This window comes from Tachypleus tridentatus, chromosome 7 (genome assembly GCF_004210375.1).
Source record: "Tachypleus tridentatus isolate NWPU-2018 chromosome 7, ASM421037v1, whole genome shotgun sequence".
Taxonomy (NCBI): Eukaryota; Metazoa; Arthropoda; class Merostomata; order Xiphosura; family Limulidae; genus Tachypleus; species Tachypleus tridentatus.
The window spans coordinates 18,418,101-18,434,928 of NC_134831.1; the positions used below are offsets into that span (position 1 = coordinate 18,418,101).

A 16,828-nucleotide genomic window follows, 5' to 3' on the forward strand; every position below is an offset into this window, starting at 1 on the left:
AGTGATGACTAGCTGCTTTCCCTCTAGTCTTACACTACTAAATTAGGGACGGCTAGCACAGATAGCCCTCGAGTAGCTTTGTGCAAAATTAAAAAAACAAACATACAAACCAACCAAAAAGAACGACAGATGTTCAGGAATCGCAAAACTAATGGAAACTTACTCTTCTGCTATACTCCCAAAATAAAATTTATGTCTCATCTTGCTGTGTAAGCATTCAACAACAAACATCCAGGATGAAAGAAATTTCTAAGAAATCTGCATTTCATAATATGAAAACAGCTTGTTTTGTTTTTATAATACGTTTTACAAGCCTCTTATTTTTTGAAATGAGTGACGAAGAAAAAATGTCATACACAAGTCCATAAACCGTTGATGTGTACAGATTGATTATAAAAACACAGGAAAAATAAGCAGACGTGTGAAGAATCGCGTAAGCATCAGACGTCCATAAATATTTACGAGTTCTATTACACACGTGCGTGCAGTGTCAAAAAATATGCTGTAAGACGTCCTGTTTCTTAAGCATTATCAACAGAGCTATGGAATCAACAGGTACGCGAAACATTTGATCTATGCGTTTATTGACAAAAAGAAACACATCATCATGGTAGTAAAACACATACGACAGGAGAAACGATTATACTATAGATCAATTTTAGTACAACCTAATATGACATTTTTCCTGAAAGCTTCTTACTACCCGTTATTGTAAAATGAGTCACAACGCACTACAATCCTCACTGGTATGACCATTCACTTGCTTAACATTTCTATCGTCACCGCTGTATATTTCAATACAATTGAACAGCACATGATGGACAGAAAGGTAGAAAACGAGACAGTATTCGACTGGAACTTAAGCGTTGAGGATAAGCGATAAATAAACAACGGGATGGATCGATGGTTCAGTAAATAAAATGTAAATTTTACTACAGTGGGTAAGATGTAAGTTTACAGACGTTCAACGCTAAATGTCGGGATTTAAGACCCCGTGAATAGAAGGCAAACATTTTATTATGTAGCTTTGAACTAAAACATTTCTTCTATCGTTGTAATTGAGAACATGAAATGAAACTTTTTAAACGAAATATGATGTATGTAGTCGAACGACTGAACCAGAAATATATCAGTAATAAACACAGCAGTTTCACCATTTAACATGAAATATGATGTATGTAGTCGAACGACTGAACCAGAAATATATCAGTAATAAACACAGCAGTTTCACCATTTAACACCTTAGATACGAGTATAGAAATTAAAACAGTTTGCATTTCTATAAGCTAAATCATAAATATATCAATAATAAACACAGTTGTTTCTATTCATCTTACTGCTTAACAAGTAGTGTTCAATTTTCCACAAATTATATCTTTGAGAAATGTTTGCTCCTACAAGACTGAAGTTATTTTGTTTAATTCTAAGTGTGTTTGTGGACTTTAGTGACAAATTAACAACTGTACTTACAAGCATTGATTCACATTCACTGTTTTTTCTTCTCTTTTGCTTTTGTTCTTTTATTGCGTTGCTACTTTGTTCTAATCCTATCTTGAAATTATGTTACCTCTCAAAGAAGCTATAGATTTTTTTCTCTTCAACTGTCTTAACGTTACTTTGTTGTTCCTTCTTTTTCTTATGTTATTTATGCACCAAGTTCCTCCATTTTTTACCATCTTATTCTCATACATTTTCCTACTTTTTGTTCTTTTCTTATTATTCATTATTGAATTTACTTATTGATACTGCAAGTTATCTAGCAAAATCCTAGTAAACGAACTTTAAAAGGGTGTGAAATTAAACTCAATTAAGACAAAAAAGATCAGTTATTTAAATGAAACGCATATTAACAGTGATTATTGTAATTAAACCTCTATTTATGTTCGCTAAACTGTCTAATTTTTCCAGTTTCCCAAGGAAGCTTAAACACTCTTAGTTGATGAAGAATGGTGGACTTTAACATACCCTTTTCGAATTACTTCTTCCAAACAACTGCAGTGATATCCTTTAGGATAATGACTCGAATTTTTAACAGACCATTCCCAAACTTTAAATCAAATTTAAGTATCGTATGCTTTGTAAGATGAGCTATGCTCTTGCAATAACTCTATGACCTAATCGCCATGAAGCTTTGATTATGTTCATTTAAGTTATATCAATGATATTTTTGAGTGCTTTATAAATATATTCTACGCCCAAAGTGTAGAAAGCAGCCTACACCTTATTATAGGTGTCATCCCAATTCTTCAAAGTTATCCTAGTAAAATCACGATTCAGTTATTTATCCCAGTAAAGCTACTCTCAACTCCTAAGTAAACTTACTACCGTTTTCATTATTGTAGGTTAACAGGCTTTCTGTAAAAAAAAAAAAAAAATGACGCTGAATACTCTTGGGTGAGTTGTACAATTTGCGTATTTTGGGCCATATAAAGTACCCACATTCAGGGAGTGCATGATGCTCGCACCTAAATCATAGTGTTTGTTTACACGTAGCACTTTGAATTTCTGTAAACTCAGTTTGTTAACCTGAAGATAGCCTATGAAGGTCGAAACGTTGTTCTGTACTTTATTTTAATAATAGTTTTAATACCCATACCAGCCGTATTGAGAATACATTTTTACTTCAAATGGGTTTCTCGTCATCACGATCTCCAGTAATAGTTTCTGTTGACCTGTATCTTAGTAGAATGTTCTATCAAGTTCTCAGTAGAAGTAAATGGCACAACAGATCGCGCGTGACTAGATATTGTGACTATTATGTATCGATTTTCCACGTTTCCACCAGCTTAAATTTCTCCTCTCTCCAATTCACTTATGTTCACAACATTTTAGCATTTTCCACACGAGGTGTTAGTATGGTGCTTGAAAGAGTGCTGTGTGTTGTATGTATATATATTTCTAATAATTATCTGTATTAGTTTTCATTCAAGACTATTCATGTTTCAAGCTGACACTATCACCTCCTTTTAGCAACAATGTTTTTAGTTTTAATTGTCAGAACATTTCGAAACTAATACAAAAACAAAAATATGACACAATTATTGTAACTTTCATATAATTTCAAACACTGTACCATGTTTTCATTGACATGTATTATTCAATCAGCACCGACTTTATAAGTTTTTATTTCGAATTTTTCTATGATTTTAATTGACAGTAGATCGTGTTCAGTGGCATATCGCGGCTCAGACCTTGAATTTATGTATCCAAAGCCCGGCCCTCTAACAGATAGGCTAACTCCTTCCGATAACAGTCTATGCGTTGGATAAAGAATGGATTTTATCAGATTAATTTGAAGCTAACACAAAGTTACACTATGAGCTATCTGTGCTCTGTTCACCACAGGTATCGAAATCCGGATTGCAGCGTTGTAAGTCCGCAGATATACCGCTGTTCCACTAGAGGGAGCCTAAAGAATCGAATTAAACAAGATACACAGTGACACAAATGATAAGTATCTATGTCAAATCAGATATACTACCACAAATCGTCAAAAATATTGACATTCACCTAGCTTCTGCAATATAATACACTGAAAACAAAACATATTACTTCATAAAGTGAAGCATAGAAGACCTCCATCAGTATATTTTTATGTACGTCAATGTATAATAAATTGCTTTCACACATTACAATGTTCTATTAAATTATACAGACCATACCTGTTTGGTTTATTTTCTACCCCAGCAAAAATATGTGTGTTTCTTCCACACTTTCTGTACAAGTATCATATTAGGTTTTTCGTGTATTGACGCAAACATTAATTTTAAAAAACTACAACCAAAACATCTTGGTGATTATATAAATTAAAGAATAAAATGTGTAAATTTCACCACTATGTGAAAAGAAAGGAATGCAATTCCAAGAGATGTAAAAACGACAGTCGATTTATCATCCAAACAACCACAGATGATTATCATCCAAACAACCACAGTTGATTCTCATCCAACCAACCACAGTTGATTCTTATCCAACCAACCACAGTTGATTCTCATCCAACCAACCACAGATTATTTTCATTCTTATAATTTCATGTAGCTTTTTTGTTCTTACATAATTCATATGAAAGTAATAAATAACGAATAATATTTTAATAATATGTGCATATATGAAAGTTATTCATTACATTTATCTTAAACTCCTTAATTAGTGTAATTTTATTTAGCCTAGTACGGTGTGATCGGTAGGACTAGTGTTGCCTGAAAACACTTAAGAGCCGTCGATAATCCACCTAGCTTCCAAACAATAAAGGATACATAATCTAATAGCCTTGTTCAAGTTGGCGTGTTTAATGTAGCAATATCAAATGAACTAGACTGTGAGTTGACATCCGCTTAAGTTTAAAATCCTTTACATACATTCTTTTGGTTAAAGGTTTTAAAGAAGCGTATAGATTTATTTACGAGTTTAATGGCATAGCGGGGAAAAATATTATACATATAAATATATTTTACATTAACAAATGTCCAAGTTATATGTTACACATAAGAATATAATAGCTGCATTGTTTATGACTACACAAATTGTATCAATAGCTTAAAAACTTTAAATCAATTTTGTCAAAAATGTTTCTATTTATAACATAAGTAGTACGAGTTTGTAATGTTTTACTACCGGGCATGGATTAAATGTTATGGCGTTCAGATACAGAACTGAAAGTCTAAGGTTCGAATCATAGACTTGCCACTAAATAAACTCGGCACAAACACGTCTTAAAAATGGCAGTCAATCGTACTAGCTGGGTAGCAGTATTTCTTTTGGTTAGGTGCTACTGACAAGTTGTCTTCTTTGTGGTCAGTAGTTTCGAATTAGAACATACAAGAATCTTGGAGTCTCTAAACCTAACCGTGTAACCCACGTGTCGATGTCGTTCAGTTTCAGAATACAAATTATATTCTACTAAACATGTTTAAAGTATACAGAAAACTATTTTTATCAATTATTAATTTCTCATACTCAAGGAGAGCTTTGTACTATGAAAAAATAATAATAATCTTTTGTTATAACACCAACCATATACATCAGTTCACTAAAAAAACTTGTAACTGCCTTCATCAAGCAGCAGATAAACATTAATTAAAACAAATCATTTGTTAGGCAATACGAAAAAATTATACACTGAAATGAATCGATAGAAACAATTAAATGGAGAAAAACATCTATGCTGTGTGTTCTATATTAAATTTTTTTAAAAAATCTGACTTATTCGGAAGTTTAAATAAGAATAACGTTGTTTTCAGCGATTTTTAAAATTTAAGTTAGGCATAAATCTTTGTAATTTATACTTGAGTAAGTTTGATGGCTGTTCTTACAAAAACAAAGATCTTATACAGGACCAATCAGATCACAGTATACGTACCTGAGGCATGAGCGGAAGCCCAAACATCCCAAGATTCAGGCGATTAATAAGTCTACCGGGAAACATGATAACTATGAGGTTATTAGTTTGTTTACGAAGAGAATAACCGTTATTCGTTTACCAGTTATGATTATAGGTAGGCGTCCTTTCGCACATAAATCAAACGCGTTTAGCGTTACCTTCTTGATGAACCAGCACCGAGTACGCGAATGTTCACTGTTCAATTTTCTGCGTTGTCACTCCATACGTCTCGTGGCGTCTCTCTGAAATAGTGTATTGAACACAAACGCTACGTACAGGAGAGATGCCTGGATCTACATTAAGAGGTTGCGCGCTCTTTACATTAGCCTACCAGTGACATGAACATGAAAAACATTACCATCTACAGTTAACATGCAAAGACTAATATACTAGGTTTCTAGAGGGAGTTTATGTTTGTTGTTGTTTTTTTCTCTTTATTTTCACAATAAGTGTTTCTTAAGTCAAGAGGATATTTCCCTTTCTGTGAATATAGAAAGATAAACAAATAAGAAAACGCTTGGAAGGAAAAATTAATTGAAAAACAAATGTACAAGGTGAACTATAAAAAGAAGGTTTGTCGAGCTGCTAACTAGAGTTATCTCAACAAAACACAAAGTACGTGTATAAAAATGCAAAATTCAGTTTCCTACAGTTTTTCAAGGTGCAAAAAAGAGAAAAAATTCTTTACATGAGACGTGCTATCGGTATTTTTTCAAAGCTCGTTAACATTACGAAAAAAAAGAAAGATACAGGAAAAATTAATTTCAAAACTTGACAGTGAAACAAAGTTTATTTAGATTACTAGACTCGTTCCACAAAATATCTGTAGTAGTTTTTTACGCTTCGCTTGATTTTCATTCCATTATTTTCATGCACAACATGTAAGGTGCGATTTCTTGCAGGTATTATATTCTTGGTTAACGAAAAAGATTTTACGCAATTAGTTAGCTTGTTTTGAATCTCGCACAAAGCTGCAGGAGGGTTATCTGTGCTAGCTTTCCCTAATTTAGCAGTGTAAGACTAGAGAGAAGACATTTAATAATCACTGCTCACCACCAATTCTTAGGTACTCTTTTACCAACGAATAGTGAGATTGTTCATAACATTATATCGCCCTCACGGCTAAAAAGGTTTGGCAATAATGGAATTCAAACCCACGACCCTTATATTACGAGTCGAGCGCCCTAACCCCCTCGCCGTGCAGGGCCGGTCAGACATACAAACTCACTTACAAGTAACATTACTGAATAATACTACACGAAAAGTAAACAATAAATAATATTTATAACAGTGTTCAAAGTATGAAATAATTATGAGTGTTCAATGTATGACACGGTTTTAGGAATTGAAACAAAGAAACTCATGAAAACGAAGAATATAATTCGTAGTAAAGAAATAAGTAACTAAAAGGTGTTTATAGTAGTTTATGTAACGAACCGAAAACAAATTATTGCAAAGTAAAGTAAATGTAAAGTTGTAGTGAAGACAAACGTGGCTGAATATGCAGAAACGACTGAATGCATATTAACAAAGTGATAATCATATGGTTTTGAACGAAATGCGGATGTGTATTTTAAATTTAAATAAGTCAAGAAAGCCCACAGAAATTGTATTAAGTACAATGTTTATATTTTAGGAAACTACAAGCGGGTGAAGCGTTATTTGTGTGAATGTTTTGCAAATAAACAAAACTAAAGTTGAAGTCGAAGCCACTCGTCACGTGAAGACAACAACATTGCGTCATCCTGTACCATACTGATTGCAATTAAAAGTTGACTAAGCCAAAAACACGTGAGGTGATACTGAATAGAAGACCCAATATGCAATCCGGATTGTATGGGCAAAGGTCTTTCTAACGATATGAGATTTGTAGCGCTTCATCGAGATGTTTGCGAAAAAAACAGTTCCGATTGTGTTTTTTTCTAATTTCACCAAGTGTAAGACTAGAGGGAAGGCCGCTAGTCATCAACACAAACAATTAATCATTTCGGTCATTGTTACGGAATACTGTTTATTTGCAAAACAAAACACGATATATATTCTACATAGTGACAGTAATTATAAAATTTAACAAACACCTGTATCAAGTTGTACGTTGGTGATCTTAGTTTATTATTACTTAACGATACTATTAGAAGCATTTTATGTCGTGCTAATAAGTATAATTATAGCAAACAATCCCTAATAAACCTTGCGCGCTTTTGATAACAAAGAATGAAAGTGAGCGTTATGTGTAAATGGTAATAGAGGCGAATAAGCAGCATCGCTGACCGCTAGCTTATAAAGGCACGTAAGATCTTTCGAGAACACGTTCTTTGTATTTTTAATTTTACTCTCAAGCAACACAAATTAGCAAAAGTATTAAGAACTGGATATACTAGTTAGTATGTCAAATGTCATTATTTCTAATTATTGTTTATTAAGATACTTTTATCATAAAAAATTGTTTTGTATTGTTAATTTAAAAATATCTATGTGTGACAGAGGTAACTCTCCTAAGCTGGCCTAACCTTGTGAGACATTATGTGACAGAGGTAACTCTCCTAAGCTGGTCTATGTGTGACAGAGGTAACTCTCCTAAGCTGGCCTATGTGTGACAGAGGTAACTCTCCTAAGCTGGTCTAACCTTGTGAGACATTATTGAGACTACGGCCGAAAATATTGTTTACAAGTAGCATACCTAACTGGCAAAGCAGTGTATACTAATGATTATTAATAGAAAATTGTGAAAAGTATATTTAATTAGTTATACTGTTGGTCGCATTGATTTTCAATTCCGCTCAAATACATAGTTTACTCTGGTTGGGAGTTAATATTATATAGTCTAGATGTGTAACTTTAACAATAATCACTACTTGTAGTGTATTACAGACGTCGGTAATTCTCTGATGACATCACAACGCCCCCCGAAAACTGACGATCTATAAGTTGATATTACTTATTCGTATTATCTCTCTTCAAAGCAAAATAATGCCAATCCCTCAAACTCCACAACAATAAAAATAATGTTTCTATTTTTTATATCAAAAGTTGACTCTCTGGTATACATGAAAATGACATTATAGTCATGAATGGGGCGTTTCATTTGTAATGATGCGATAATTACAGAAATTAGAAATTAGCTCCTGACAGTGAGTCTCACTAATTACAAGTGTCGTTAGCCTCCCACGGTTAGTCTTGCAAATTACAAGTGCTCTTAGTCCCCCACAGTGGACCTTACAAATTCGTAATTGTGTTTTCAAGAAAGTATAATTGTTTCAAACACGAAAACATACGGAGGGAAATATCGTTTTACAACTTCGTACACGTGGTAACACCCACCCTCTAAACTTGGTTATGACAGTCGTGGAAAATAAATTATCGTCTGCAAGTCTTTCACAGGCCGCGCCATCTTTTAACGAAAGAAGAATAAAAGTATTTTCTGCAAAACAATCAACACCTACACGTATATACGTAAACGACTAGGTGAAATTAGAAAAATAAAGTAACGAAAAAACCAAAACAAATATTACAGCTCCTGTCGAAGAAGTACTGATAATCACAGAAATATGTAAATGTGCGTATGATGGCGTGACGTCAAAACAACACACAAGCAAGACCAGTACATTTAAACAGAATAACATGAAGCATAAAAGCCTTTGAAAGCACATTAGCTTGTGTTTGTGTGATTGCGTCTTACATACAACATTTTACTCTCTAGATATTCATACCAGTATGACATTCAACATTTGATGTCAAACCTGCTAAAGTCCAGTTGGTCAAGACGTAGTACATCTTTTATACATCATACATATAATATTTTACCTTATAGTTATCACTCTACCGTCACCCCACTGGAACAGCAATAGATTTACGGACTTATAACGCTAAAATACAGGGTTCGAATCCCCGTGGAGGACACAGTATATAACCGAATGTGGCTTTGTTCTAAAAATAAACAATTTCACAGGAATACAAGGCTCAACATCTCATATCAAACATATTAATATTCATATATCAAACACGCATTATGCCGTTTATATGCTTTAAGCAATAATCATAGTAATTCATTGTTTTACCTGAAACTTAGCTTTCGTTAATTTAGGTAAACTCGCAGGTTTTTCTTAGTACTTTGGTGATATTGTTACATTAACCAACTTGCATCGTAAGTGGGATATAAAGTTGCTTTTATTTCATTTTTTTAAGTACAAACATTTAACTCGTAACTCCGTCATCTCTCGACCGATTTGAGATTTAATTACAGTTTTCGACTCAGATGGTCAAACCCATTTGACCACACCCAAAGTCTCATAAATTAATTTTCTCTGATCCTACCTAAAATAATTTAAATATCAATGTAGACTGGTAGAGATCCTGACTAGTAATAAACTCGAATCTGGTATACGCCCGCTCCACGCTTGGTATTGATAGCGCACAGAAATGCAGAAAATAAAAAGGAGAAAAAGAACATCACAGATTAATTTACTCTAACCCTGCATGAAAGAATTTCAGGTGTCGCGGCTACTGAGGATTCCCTCTTCTTTATACCAATGATGTACGTGTGGAATACAGTTTTTTTTAACCGATTTTAATATTCCACAATAACCGTAGCTTGGTAAACAGTATAAATTATTTGTTCCTTTTCTGAATCTCCCTCTATTCATGATAGTTTTTCCTAATTAAGTAATACATGTAGTTTCAAATATCATTATAATGTAAAAAGCTAATGAACTAACTGCACGCGCCACAGTGGCACAGCGTTATTTCTGTGGACTCACTCAGCTAGAAACCGGATTTCGATACCTGTGATGAGCAGAGCAAATATAGCCTATTTTCTAGCTTTTTCTTAGTTTTAAACAAACAATTTGATTTGCAAAAATGTTACAAAGACGTAACACACTCAACCAAACCAAACAAATGTGTATAACCATTTGTTGTTTTATTGAATAGTTAACATTTTAACTAACCAGTCCTCACAGTTTAATAGTCCTCACAATGGACTGGTTAACACCTCTACCGACGAAGAGTTCAACCAAATTACTTCATTGTTTTGTTTGTTTGTTTTTGAATTTCTCGCAAAGCTACACGAGAGATATCTGTTCTAACCCTCCCTAAGACTAGACGGAGGAGAGCTAGTCATCACCACCAACCGCCAACTCTTGGGCTACTCTTTTACCAACGAATAGTGGGATTGACCGTCACAATATATAACGCCCCACGGCTGAAAGAGCGAATATGTTTGGTGTGACGGCGATTCGAACCCGCGACCCTCAGATTACAAGTCGAGCGCCTTAACCAACTGGCCATGCCGGGCCTATTTCATTGATAAACACCCACATAGCGAAGCGTACATTGTATACTAAAGTTCAGCACACATAAATCATCAACACTTTAAAAGTAGCTTGTTTGAATACCAAACACTAAGCTACAGAATGAGCTGTCTGCGCTGTAACCACCGTCAGTAGTTATTGTTGTAATAAGACCTCAGATGTTCTCCTAAGGCACTGAGGCGGGAAAAAACATTTACTATATTCGATAAAAAAAGTCCCCCCACGGACTAGTAAAACTATTTTATTAAACCAGAAGTTAAATCCACTAAGACACCAGCTATTCCTAAATTAATTTACATAATTTGATATTTCACATTAATCTTATCTCCAGGAAAGACAGGTCTGAAAAAAAATCCATGTATCAAACGCAGTTTTAACTAAACACGTCCAATGTGCAAGGTCCGACATGGCCAGATGGTTAAGGCACTCAACTCGTAATCCGAGGATCAAGGATGCGAATCCACGTCATACCAAACATGCTCGCTCTTTTAGCCGTGGGGGCGTTATAATGTGACGATCAATCCGTCAATGTGGCTTTGCTATAAGAAAAACACACATACAAAAGCACACACAGCTTTGCGCGAAATTCAAAACAAACCAAAAGAAACCTTCGTTGTAAATATCTTGGTGAAGGTGCACATTCAAGTTGTGCAACTGAAACTCTGAATACACACGCTATATATTTTTCGTCGTGCGACATTTATCATTTCTTTGGATTTTAGAAATTTATTACAATTTATTGTTGTACTTTCCTTTTTCGGTATTTGTAATTTTTTGTTTAATTTCAAATTTAGAGACAAGTACTTTAGAATATATATTTTTGTTTGAACGTTGCAATTTGCTAAGAAGTTTTTTTAAATCACTGTAACTATTACGTTGCTAAAAGTTACTTTTAAGACACAGATAGTCCTCGTGTAGCTTTGCGCGAAATTCAAAACAAACCAAACCAATGCGCGAGAAAAAAGCCGATGAACGAGTTATTTTTAAAATAATATCACCAAATTCATGTGTCTACGCCTTTCACATCATGTGTAAATACTCCAAAATATAGTGAAACATGGTGTTCTCTAAGTTTCATAGACCACAAAAAAATGTAGAAACAACTTAAAGTGATAACAGTACACGAAGGTTAGATGAAATCTACATAAGCAGTGTATAAAAATATAACAAAATGAATTAACTCAAGCATATACTGATGAAGTTGAAAGGTTAGCAAAACTGAGTTTAAGATAAATATATATTCAAGACATCAGTGTTTTTCTTCGTTCATGACTTGATATCAACGGCTCACGTGTTAAGTTTAAATATAATACACTGGTGGAAAGTTGAACAAACGGTATACACATGACAATGAAAGTCTTGTAGCGTATTACGAACCCAACTATGTCAGCAACGAACTTAAGTGATTACAATACCAAAATTCCGGTTCGATCTCTGCGGGGGAGCACAGCGCATTTGCTGTTTTGCGGGCGTGTGACACTTTGAAGTAGTAAGATTCGATACAACGTGTACGAATAATTTTTCAATGCCAAACTCTCTTTAACATATATAAATGTATACGCCCCCTAGTGAGAAAACAATAACATTAGAGCATACAAATATAAAAATCCGGGGATCGATTCCACTTGGAGAACAAAGCAGATACCCCAATGTGGATTTGCTCTAAATAACAAACACCCTATATAAATAATTGCTGCATGAACAGATGTAATAGTAGCCAAAACATTAACTATTCAAGAACTATTTTAACTGTATTGTCGAAAATGCATAAATATATATGTATTTCTCAAGAGTTATAAAAGCTACAGTCCGTACAGCCATCTGACGAACTTGATTCTTCACATAATCCTGCAACGTAGTCTCCATAGCAAAGCTTCCTTTGATCAATCGAATGCACGAGGATGACAGTTTACCAACGCCCGTTTCAACTGTTCAATTCCCCAACGACTTAACCAGTATATCTTCAAATGGAACGGCATGAATCTATTTTTATTTTAGAGCTGTTTGAAGTTATGTGAATAGAAGTGTGTGGTGGAGAAAGACTTGTCTTGGTGAACCGATACCTTTTGGTCTCGTTTTTCGTTTTACCTTTATTGTACAAAGAGTCCAAAATATTGGCTATATGGTATTATATATTAGAAGTCGTCTTTGCCTGTGTAGCTTCTCTCCTGATCCCTGACCTTGTATCCAATGGTGACCATGAATCCATTCGAAACATTTCACGGCATGCAAAATATCACTTTTGAAATTTTTTCCACCTTTTCACCTGTGAAAAATGGCACGAGACTTGATACAGTTTTCAAGGCACACACACACTTCATCAAGTATCACTATGTACTGCCATGTTTCCCTGAATAAGTGTCATTCATACAATTTTATTTACTTCGGATTTCTCTCTTGAAACCAGTTTGTGTACACGTGACCGTTTTTTTATTATTTCAGACATATATATTTCTTGAGCACGTTGCGTACTGTTGCCTGGGGCATGTGGACGACTTTTACCACTTAATTTTGTGTTCGTGGATGTTCAACTGTTCCAAAACACCGTAATATGCTTAACCATGTGGGTCTTTTATGGATATTCTTGTGTCCCCAAGTTGGTCCACATTCCGTTTTTTTGTCTGTCCAATATCAATAGTAAAGTCTAAATCCCCAAAATTAAAAGTCTTTAGGAGCTCAGACTGTTGCAAACTCATTCCAAAACTGATCAGTTTTCGGTGGCACCACACTACCTATGAACGCTAAACAATGTGAAAATGTAGTTTTGATACGTCCCGTCCCATCGCAATTTTATATCAGCTGTGGTTATCACGTGATTTGTTGACTTACATATTTATAACCGTTTGAATACAAAGTACTCGAGTTTCTGAACAACCAGCTTATTTAAACAAAGTTAGCGCTATTGGTCATTGTAAAACACAAAACTGCACGTTCAGCTATCTGTACTGTTACCCACCGCAGAGACCGAACCCCAAAGTTTTGCGCTATAATCCCCTAAAAAAGGGATGTGCCTATGTTTAAATTTTATTTCAGGTAGTCTAGGTTCAACGAAATTTATTTTAAAGGCCCCGCATGGTCAGACAGTTAGAGCACCAAACTCGTAATCTGATAGTCAGGGTTTGAATCCCCGTCGCATCAAACATGCTCGCCCTTTCAACTGTGGAAGCGTTATAATATTACGGTAAATCCCACTATGCCTTGGTAAAAGAGTAGTCTAAAAGTTGGCGGTTGGGTGGTAATGACTGTCTGCCTTCCTTCTACTTTTACACTGCTAAATTATGGATTGCTAGCGCAGATAGACCTAGTGCAGCTTTGAGCGAAATTCAAAAACAAACAAGCAAACATTATTTTAATATTCCAATATCTTTCTTCGCAAACGAAGCTTTTCGTTATGTTTGATCAATGTTTGGAAATTGTGTAACAAAAGTAAATTTTTTCCATTAAGTTGTCATTTAATGATTTAAAGAGGTAATTCGTCGGGAAGGTAAATATGAGAATGTATTATGGAAAACAAGTCTATAATCAAACTGAAGTAAATAACACAATATCTATCTTGTAAAATATAATGTATATTTCTGATGAAAGATTATAATGAAGGAAAACGTTAGCTTAATCTCAGGTAAGAAAAGAATTATAAACTTAAGATTAAGAATCTTAAAACAGGAAAAAACATTATTATTACGCACAGTAAAAGTTAAGTTGAAACTAAATAAATAAAAATGTTAAACCTAAAATTAAGAGGAAAATAAGTTTGCTTTAAACCTAACATCAAAACAAATGTAAACACGGGTGAAGAAATTTGATTAATTTTGAATTTTGCGCAAAACTACGCGAATGGTATCTGCGCTAGCTGTCCCTAATTCAGCACTAACAGACTGGAGGAAAGGCAACTAGTCAAAATCAAGCACTGACAACTCCTAGGCTACTCTTTTACTACGAATAACGTCCCCACTGCTGAAAGGGCGAGCATGTTCAGATTGCTCCGAGTCGAGAGCCTTATTCACCCGACCGTGCCAACAAATAATACAAATAGGCTGCTATATTAATATATATATATTTTGCTCACACAAAAAAGATGTCTTATCTGTTGTCTCAAGAAACAACTAACGAAAATAAAATTTTAAAATGATAATAAGTTACTTTGTTAGCTTAAGATATTAATTTCCTCTGTAGTAATCCATCATTGCTGATGTCAGATTTGTATTTTACAAACAGTTTTTCTCAGGATTCTTTTTGAAAGCTTCAGAATAGAAATTGAAACGTCTAAATCTTCTAAAACCAATCAGATTTGCCTCGCAGAAAAATTAATAACAGGTTGATATGTTGTGGCTAAAATATTTTTGAAAATATGGTTTATTTAGTCCTAAAGCAAACTCGATCACTTTGAAACCTATTAAGAAAAATAAGGTGCTTTTTTTCAAAGACACTGAAGGAAAATAATGCATGTGCACATTTAGAGAAATACAAGTCCAACTGATAAAAAAGTAGGAAGTACAGAAGTTATTATTTGACAAGACGTGTATTTTGTTGTTTGTTTATACAGATGGTATTACCTCTCACCTTCATCTGAAAGAAATTGGACACTTCCTTGTCACGTGATTTAACCAGACCGCGAATATACCAACTGCATTGATTAAAGAGTAAACACCCGCATATCAGAAACCTTATCCATTTAAATACTTTATGTGATGGTTGTTGTAGTATAATGTACTTACTAACTGTCTTTACGCCAAATGGTTATGAAAGAATTACAAAGTAAATATATCACCGGCGTCATATCAGAAAAAAAGCCTTCTGGAAAGAAGATGCGATTCGTGTTGGCTTGTAAGTTTGCCATCAATAACACTAAACCTTTCTAGAAATTTCCTTTCTAGCACATATGAAATAATGTGCAATTCCTTATTTGTTTTATTTTTCATTCTATTATTAGCATAATATCTCATGGTATTCAGTAATGAACGACACGAAGGTTATATTTCACTGGATGTTTGTTGTTTTTTTACATCATGAACTGCAATTCGCGTGAATTCTAATTAAACTTAGCTATATAGATCAGAATAAACAAAGTAACATATACAGTAATGAAACTAACTTTGTTTAAAATAACCGAAAAGAAGTGGTTAATGTCATAAATCAATACACCAGAAAATTAGAATATTTAAAGATTATTTTTAATCATCAGCTGGATAGCCTCTTTGTTAAAGCATCTTCAGCCGTAACGATAGATCGTCCAATATCTGTAATGAACTGAAATGCCCATATACCTTATCGCATGCAAGTTATAATGTTAATAGACGTCCATATGATATTTTTCCATACACCATACAGATTAAAATTAAATCACTGCGAATAAAAATATTTAACACTAAAAATGACCTTTGTTTAGATTTGTTTATTTGTATCGCGATTAGAAAAACAACAGAAACCACTTTACTCTCTTTCAGACCTGATTGGTTTACGAAATAGTAAATACATTGTGGCCTGAATAGAGAATAATAATATTTCATACCTGTAGGGAAGGGAAAGACGGGTATAAGACGGAACCTCGATCTAAGAGTACACAAACACGATTCATTACAGTACAGCCACTGGTTGGTCAACCACTTGAAAGATCAATCAGATGTACCAGCTGCTCTTGTGAATTGAAACCAGCTGAATGAAGGTACAATTAGTGACACGGAATGCTTCTCAGAATATTCTCTGCATTCCTGCGTGCCGTGTTGGATAAACAAAATCGTTCATCATTGATAAGATTTGAATAGGTAGTGCCATCTAGTAGTTAACAAGTAAACTACAACAGTCAATGTTAAATTGAATGATTTATTGTTCAACTAAAATATCGGAGCAGTTTGCGTTCTTCCAATAATTCTTCGTAATAATTGGCTCGTTTAACTAATGAAGTACTTTGTCTTTTGATTCAAAACTAGAAGTGTATAAAAACGTAAATGTGCCCTATTTCAGGGTGTATTTTTTATTTTCCTTTTCGATAAAGATCCTGAAACAAAATAGCCAGGCAGTTTCCAGTTACCATTCAAAAAATTGCAGTCATCGAGCCAGTCAAGTCTAGATGATAGTTCGCTACAATAAAGACACAGACACATAATGGATCACCTTTATGGCAAGAATACGATAGCCAGAA

The 16,828-nt window shown here is 34.2% G+C and overlaps 1 protein-coding gene across 3 annotated transcripts in view; it reads right to left on the reverse strand.

Annotated features, from left to right (window-relative positions):
• The window catches only part of LOC143255226 (RNA binding protein fox-1 homolog 1-like), a 224,958-nt gene extending 208,618 nt beyond the window's left edge, over positions 1 to 16,340 (reverse strand). For 2 of the 3 annotated variants that reach the window (XM_076510553.1, XM_076510551.1), the window contains exon 1: positions 16,199 to 16,340. In XM_076510553.1, the coding sequence (XP_076366668.1) occupies positions 16,199 to 16,264 (66 nt within the window). In that variant the 5' untranslated portion in view covers positions 16,265 to 16,340. Of the gene's footprint in view, positions 1 to 5,359; positions 5,622 to 16,198 lie in introns of those variants that run through there. The other variant, XM_076510552.1, reaches the window with a different exon arrangement.
• Between the last annotated feature and the right edge of the window lie 488 nt (positions 16,341 to 16,828).